Source organism: Clytia hemisphaerica, unplaced genomic scaffold (assembly GCF_902728285.1).
Source record: "Clytia hemisphaerica strain Z4C2 unplaced genomic scaffold, Clytia hemisphaerica genome assembly, whole genome shotgun sequence".
NCBI classification, from domain to species: Eukaryota; Metazoa; Cnidaria; class Hydrozoa; order Leptothecata; family Clytiidae; genus Clytia; species Clytia hemisphaerica.
In genome coordinates this window covers 3,896-10,844 of record NW_027103719.1, presented here as the reverse complement: position 1 = coordinate 10,844, position 6,949 = coordinate 3,896, and the positions used below count along the sequence as shown (strand labels likewise).

The window sequence follows — 6,949 nt, the reverse complement described above, 5'->3', positions numbered from 1 at the left end:
GGGCACAAGGGCATTTAGGGCACGTCACTTAGTAGACTCATTTTTCGGGAGCCATGCAGGAGCTTGAGCTGAGTCAAGGACCATAAGGCAATAACGAGTCATAAATATTGGATCAGCATAGAGACTCTGATATCGGTCAGATTCGGCTGAAATTTTGAACACTTGTTCCTTGGGTGAATACCTGTGGATGAGCTTCTCATTATTGATATTATTTTAAGCATTCGAATAATTTTGATTGATTTCTTTTTATTTTCAGAGTATTATGAGCTACAATGGTTCAGCCTTAGTGGCAATGAAAGGCAAAGACTGTGTCGCTATCGCATCTGATTTGAGATACGGTATTCAATTACAGACTGTTGCTTTTGATTTTGAAAAGATTTTCCAAATCAGTGATAAATTATATCTTGGTTTGTCTGGCTTGGCAACGGATATCCAGACAGTGTAAGTTAGGCAACACTTGTTTGCTTATTTTTAAACATATACTAGCTAGAAACTGAGAGAGAGTATAGAAATGTGTCTTTTCCCCTTCTTAGATGGGTCGCTTCTTGACATCCTGAAGCTTCCTGCATATTTAGAAAATTAAAACCTTGTTGATTTCAAATATCTGTTTTTAGATTTTTCATATCTTTCATAGATAAAGTGCTGTAGCACTGCTAAGTTGGTCAGTTTTGCTGTTTTTGGTGATTTTTGGCCGTTTTTTTCATCTTCATTTTTCTTCTTCATTTTTGAATTTTTCATATATCTTTTATCTTTTAGATTATACTCCTTGGAAATATCTTTCCAACGGTGTATAACTCTCTAACATAGCATAAATGTGTGCTGAGAAAAAGTCCAAAACTGAAGTGTCCACATACTTTTGAGACAGACTTTCATATGTGTATTATCTTGAAAGATCTGGGAAGGGAACTTATTTTGGCGGGAACTAATTTTGCCGAATTTGGGCGAATTTAGACGAAATCGCCAAATTTAGTTCCCGCCAAAATTAAATATTTTGCTCACTCGCCAAAATAAGTTCCTGCCAAAATCAATTTTTTTGTTTCCTTGCCTAAATAACCCCTGAAATTCATCAAAATTGCTCAAAATAAGGCAAAATAGAACAGATTTACGCTGTCATTCGCCAAAATTAGTTCCCGCCAAAATTAAAAAAATTCACTATTCGCCAAAATTAGTTCTTGCCAAAATTAAAATTTTTTAAGATTTTCGCTGCTCGCCAAAATTAGTTGCCGCCAAAATAAGTGCCTTTAAGGTATTTTTATTATGTTGATCTTGAATTGGGCTTTTCCAGAAAAAAATTGAATATGGGGGGCGGAGGATATAACAATTTTCAGTGATTACCCCCCGGACAAAGTGACTTTTGGCCCCTCGGACAATGGGTTTTACCCTCCGGACAACTCAAATTACCCCCGGACAGAGCAAATTCACCCCCCAGTCAAGGCAAATTTTGATGATTTTTTGCTACCCCGGACAATATATCCTCCACACCCCATGTACGGACATTTTCTGGAAGAGCCCATTGCAACATTCGATTTTAAAATATTTTAATCCATCTAGATCAAACTTGGCAAAATTCCGAACGAATCTATACGAATTACGTGAAAACCGAAAAGTCTCACCAAAAGCATTCATGAACATCATGTCAAATATCTTATACGGAAGACGGTAAGCTCTTGACAAACTTTATTTCTCAACACATTATGAAACTTGGAATTCGCTCTCAGCATTCGAGAACCTTATATTGAAGTTTTTGTTCCCGTTTCATATCACACACATGTGTCTCCTATTGTTATATATTGTGCTTGATTTCGTGCTAAATAAACAATGTTTTTCTTTCCTTCTTTCTAACAAATATTGCTCCACATCCGTGTCAATTCAATGTGAAAAAGCCTGAAAAATCTTGTAATTTAAAATGATGAATAAGCAAACGATATCAACTTAGTTTAAAATTAAGCCTTCTGGCAACTCGTTGCGAGCTAAACCTTTTCCAATATCACTTCTTTAAAAAAACTTTCCATTTGTAGATTTAACTTAAGGCACATTACAAAAATAGTGCTATTTTCTTCTTTTTTGAGTGAGTAAGTTTCATGCCCGTAAAGGATGGGAAGCTTCACAGTAAATCTCTGACGTCAATTTCAAATTATTCGAAAGACTCGGGAAGAATTTTCCGTCGCTTATTTTACTGAAATTTTCATCCTATCTGATCCTATATATCATGAAACTTTGAGTTAAGAAATTTATTTAAATCGTTTTTTTTTTCTTTCAGTTTCTTTAGTCTAGTATAAAGCACTGTTATACTGTTATCATAACATTGAGCACTTATATTGGTTTTCGCTAACAAAAGTCATCCCAAACTCCTAATGTTTTTCAAATCATTTCCTCTTCTACTTTAGATTTGGGCCGTATTTTGTTGAACCCATCATTTGTGGGCTGCACCCGAAAACTAACGAACCGTACATCGCATCATGTGATCTGATCGGTTGTCCCATGGAACCGGAAGATTTCGTGGTTGGTGGAACTTGTAGCGAACAGTTATATGGTGAGTAGGAACCCCACCTTCATTAAAAGAAAAAACATGTAGCCCTGACATGTTTTTTCTTTTACAAGCATAACGTTTATAAACATATGCAGGCTCAGTTTGGGGTACCTAAACGATGGCTCTATTGCTTTAAGAACAATAGAATGCTAAGCATAATGCGAGCCTGATGGGGCAGACACTTGCTAATAAAAAAACATGTATACAAAGAACTCATTGAGGCTGTTCAGTTTAGACTTAGTTATATAATTTTCACCATTGCATATTTGGGAATATTTCAGTAAGCAATCGTCACTTCTAAGTCGAATGTTTTCTCCCAGGATGATGAAATTATATGTCTTGCCAAAACGTGATCTTGTCAATTAAATTTCTCCTCTAATTACACTAAGAAAAGAATTGAAAAAATGATAAATGCCACCTTCCTAGATTGCAGTGCAACATTACATTTTTCATAAGAACAAACTATAAAAGAACATAAGGCTTCGATGGCTGAAACTTTAACAGCGAGTTTAGAACATTTTGAGGCTTTGCGGACTCTAAATGCCAAAAATGAGAACAGTTTTAAGCTTGACGTTCAAAAAGTTAAGAACGTCCGAAGGCTTCAAAAATTTTGTATGTTCTTATATTGAAAACGCGTACCACTCTAAAAAGAGGTTGTTTACTTTTCTTCTCCAGGAATGTGTGAAGTAGTGTGGGAACCAGACATGGGACCAGATGACTTATTCGAGAGCATTTCTCAAGCACTTTTAAATGCACAAGATCGGGATTGCATGGCCGGTTGGGGAGCTGTCGTTCATATCATGTAAGTTATCTACAACCTCTAGGCATATTAGATGGCAAACTTTATATTAACATTTCATTATCCAGCTTTTCCACTAGGCGGCTGATATTGAAAAGTTTTTATTCCAGCGTTTTTAGATCGGTCGATGTTCGTTAAAATTACAATTTAAATTGCTAAATGTCGCAATACTCTACCCTTCCACTCATGTGGACCTATCTAAAAAGGGGAAAGTTAGTGTGGGTTCCCTACAGGCCAGCCCCTAAAAGGTTCCTTTCGTTGAAGAGCTTATCGAGAAAAAACTAAAAGTTATGCAATCAAAATGTTTTTTTCCCTTTCTTTGTTTAGCGAAAAAGACAAAGTGACGACACGAAAACTTAAAGGAAGAATGGATTAAGCAGAAGGCGAAACGAATTCACTCTCAGTGGGTCACACCATTGAAGAACGCTATCATCAAATAAATCAGTATAAGAACGTCACTATAAACCACCAATCAAGCGAGTGCAATTATGGGTTACTTTCACCGTTACAAGAATTTTTATAGGAAGCTATTTATAATTTTCAAATATATTTCCTGCCCTGGATATTGAATATGTTGTTTATCTTTTAACCGTGTTACCAATATCAGTTTGAGTTATATGAGAATTATTGTGGGCCTCGTCCTCAGTTTTGTTGTGCTAAATTTGTGCCAAATTGTGCACAAAGGTGTACATGCCTTTGTACAGTGGAGTTTAGAGCATCGAGCATCAAGCCGAAGACTAGAGGCAAAAATTCAACCTTTACTAACTAGACAAGCAAAAGTGGAGCCTTAAAATTGCCCTGTATGACGGATGGGAAATCAATACTTGTTTACGCACTTTACATTTTCCGAATCCTGGTGGTAGATGTTACTAGTGGCGTGGTAGCAGGGGCCAGGGGCCAGGTTCCACCAGCGGGACACACCAGCCCATTTGAGAAGGGACGCCTATCGAAAGATCGGCAATTGAAAAACCAAAAATGGCGCCTCTCTTATCACCTCAAAATTTCCCTTGTTCGCTTCGCTCGCACACTCTTTCTGTCTATGATTTAATTTTTCTATTATCAAATGTTTAGAGATCAAAACGATCTTAGTTTGTATTAGCAAGGATTTATTATACACTGGATATACAAGTAACAGATTTTTGCCGATTTCTCGTGTACTAGCTATGTCCGCACATGAAGGTAATAAAGATACAGATGGAGAGAAAACCACAGATATCTAAGCCCGAAGGGCTAGATAGGCAACTTTAAGCTTTCTCCAGCAAAAAAAAGTGAAGCAAAAATTTGACTTCTTAAATTTCGTGCCGATGGATAGGATCTAGCATTTTAATTGTTTTCGGAGCGCGAGATAAAACTAGTGTATATGTATAAGAATTGCGAAGCGATCCAGGCAAGTCACTCGATTCGCAAGTTGCAAGCAAAATATTTATAGGGTCACACACTAGAAATTGCAAGTTAAAATAGATTCATATCATAATCAATTCGTAAATGTAAACCCCGCGAAACCCCGACATCTGCTGAGGACCCTTCAGGAAGACCGAGCCTCTTTAGAGATACACTCAAACACTTCAGATGTACAAACTTACGACGTTTACTTCTACGGATTTGAGGAAAATTATATGATTTTTTCATGAATCGTTGTGAAAAGTTCAATAATCATTTGTCCGCCCTGAGCCTTTAGTATTTTTATTTCTTAGTTTTTTTTTTAGACTCGTTTTACTTCCGGTTTGCGTTCAAAATCGAACTTTCGAATCTTTCTAATTTTAAATTTCGAACGTTCAAATAAAAGTAACATTCGAAAACTTTTTTCCTAGCATTAGCACCCCTGTATCATACACCCACTGGAAAACTTGGCAAAAATTTCCTCCCGGGAGGGAAAATACCAGAATCAAAAAAAGTTAAACAAGACGACTTAAAGTCGAAAATTTCGCATAATACTTGAACATCAACGACGAAGACGCGTGAAACGTGACTCCTGCAGCATTATGCATTTTGAATGAAGCGTTACACAAAATATACACAATGTATTGTACACAAAGGTCATAGATACCCTGTTTTTTTAATGAAAAATCTCAATCCATTAAAAAAAAGATTCCTTTAAAAATGCGACTAAAGAATTCTATTCTATAAAGCGTAAACAGAGAACTGCAATATACTTGAGAAAAATAATTTTAAATTTTTTTGAAAACGAAGAAGAAAAAATGAACTTTTCATTCTTTGATGCCAGAAACCTCATTTTGTGCTTTGAAGGAACTTGTGATAAAGACTTCTTTCACTTGCGCAAAGTTTATATCAACTTCTTTTTATAAACAGTAGAATTTATCTAAAATTGAGAAAAATGGCTAGTCAGAAAAATCTGTTGTATACTATCTTCGCTTTCTGATATGAATGATGGCCCACCACCATCAAAATCATTGGACTTTTCCAGAAAAAAATTGAATATGGGGGGGGTGAAGGATATAACATTTTTTGGAACCCCCCCGCCCCGGACAAGCATCAGTTGATCCCATCGAGAGCAAGTTTACTCCCCCCAGGACAAATTTTGTAGATTTTTCACTACCCTCCCCCACCCCCATGTACAGACATTTTCTGGAAGAGTCCATTAAAGGCAAAAAGCAGTTGAGGACACTCATTTTTTTTATAAGCATACGGTAAATTTTGGCTGAAGCTCACTATGCTTAAGTAAATCTCAATATTGAGACTCAAATTATGCTTAACCCTATGCTTGGTAAAAAAATTATGTAAGTTTAGATAGTGCACATTCTCAAGAGACCAAGTTGTGTTATTTATAAGAGATTAAACAAAATAAAATCACCAATTTTTCGAATTTTGTTTGTAATTCTCTTCTTCATTCTTCTGTTATTTTCTGAAGTTTGGGAAATTATGATTCTAAAAATTTCTTTGGCTGAGCCTCAAGGTATGCTTAGCATATGCTTAATTTTTCTGGAAATTTGAGCTTCAGTATGCTTATAAAAAAAAATGAGTGTAGTTGAGCTCCAGCTCCAGCTTCTGGACTAGAAAATTGCAGGGTAAAAACTAGCCAACTTTAAGCTTTAAAGAAATAATACTCCTTGAGATTAAACTTTGACTCCTTTAAAAGAAAAATGAGTGAGCTCCAGCTCCAGCTTCTGGACTAGAAAATTGCAGGGTAAAAACTAGCCAACTTTAAGCTTTAAAGAAATAATACTCCTTGAGATTAAACTTTGACTCCTTTATAACTGCTTTAAACTGCATCCCATTAAACAAACCCTCCCCAATCTCTTGCCGATTATCCTGTGAAAAATATACAGGGGAAAGATTCCAGAAAAGTAACAAGAATCTTAGTGCGGAAATGGGAATCTTATACAGACAACGTACCATGGTTCAAAATGAAAATCCTAATTAGCAAAAGGTGTATCAAGATTGGTGAAGTTTGATTGAAGCTCGATTAGTTTGATTTATTACCTTGTTGCCCATTCTTTTTACATTCCGAAGGCTTATTAGCAGACGCCCACGCTAAAGCTTAAAGACGAGCCAATATCTATCATCCCATCGGGGAGGAAAAGCTGGAACTTTTACTAACCAAACTCATCGAACACCAATCAAACTTCATCGGATAAAAAACTGTCATCATTAACGAGGGA

The 6,949-nt window shown here is 36.1% G+C and overlaps 1 protein-coding gene across 1 annotated transcript; it reads left to right on the top strand.

Annotated features, from left to right (window-relative positions):
* Nucleotides 1-256: 256 nt before the first annotated feature.
* On the top strand, nucleotides 257-3,892 carry LOC136804298 (proteasome subunit beta type-3-like; the record flags this gene model as incomplete). Its single annotated transcript, XM_067061004.1, is given in 5 exon segments — nucleotides 257-441; nucleotides 1,552-1,659; nucleotides 2,388-2,533; nucleotides 3,206-3,332; nucleotides 3,657-3,892. Coding segments are annotated over 5 exon segments (615 nt in total), but the record flags the coding sequence as incomplete, so codon positions are not given.
* Between the last annotated feature and the right edge of the window lie 3,057 nt (nucleotides 3,893-6,949).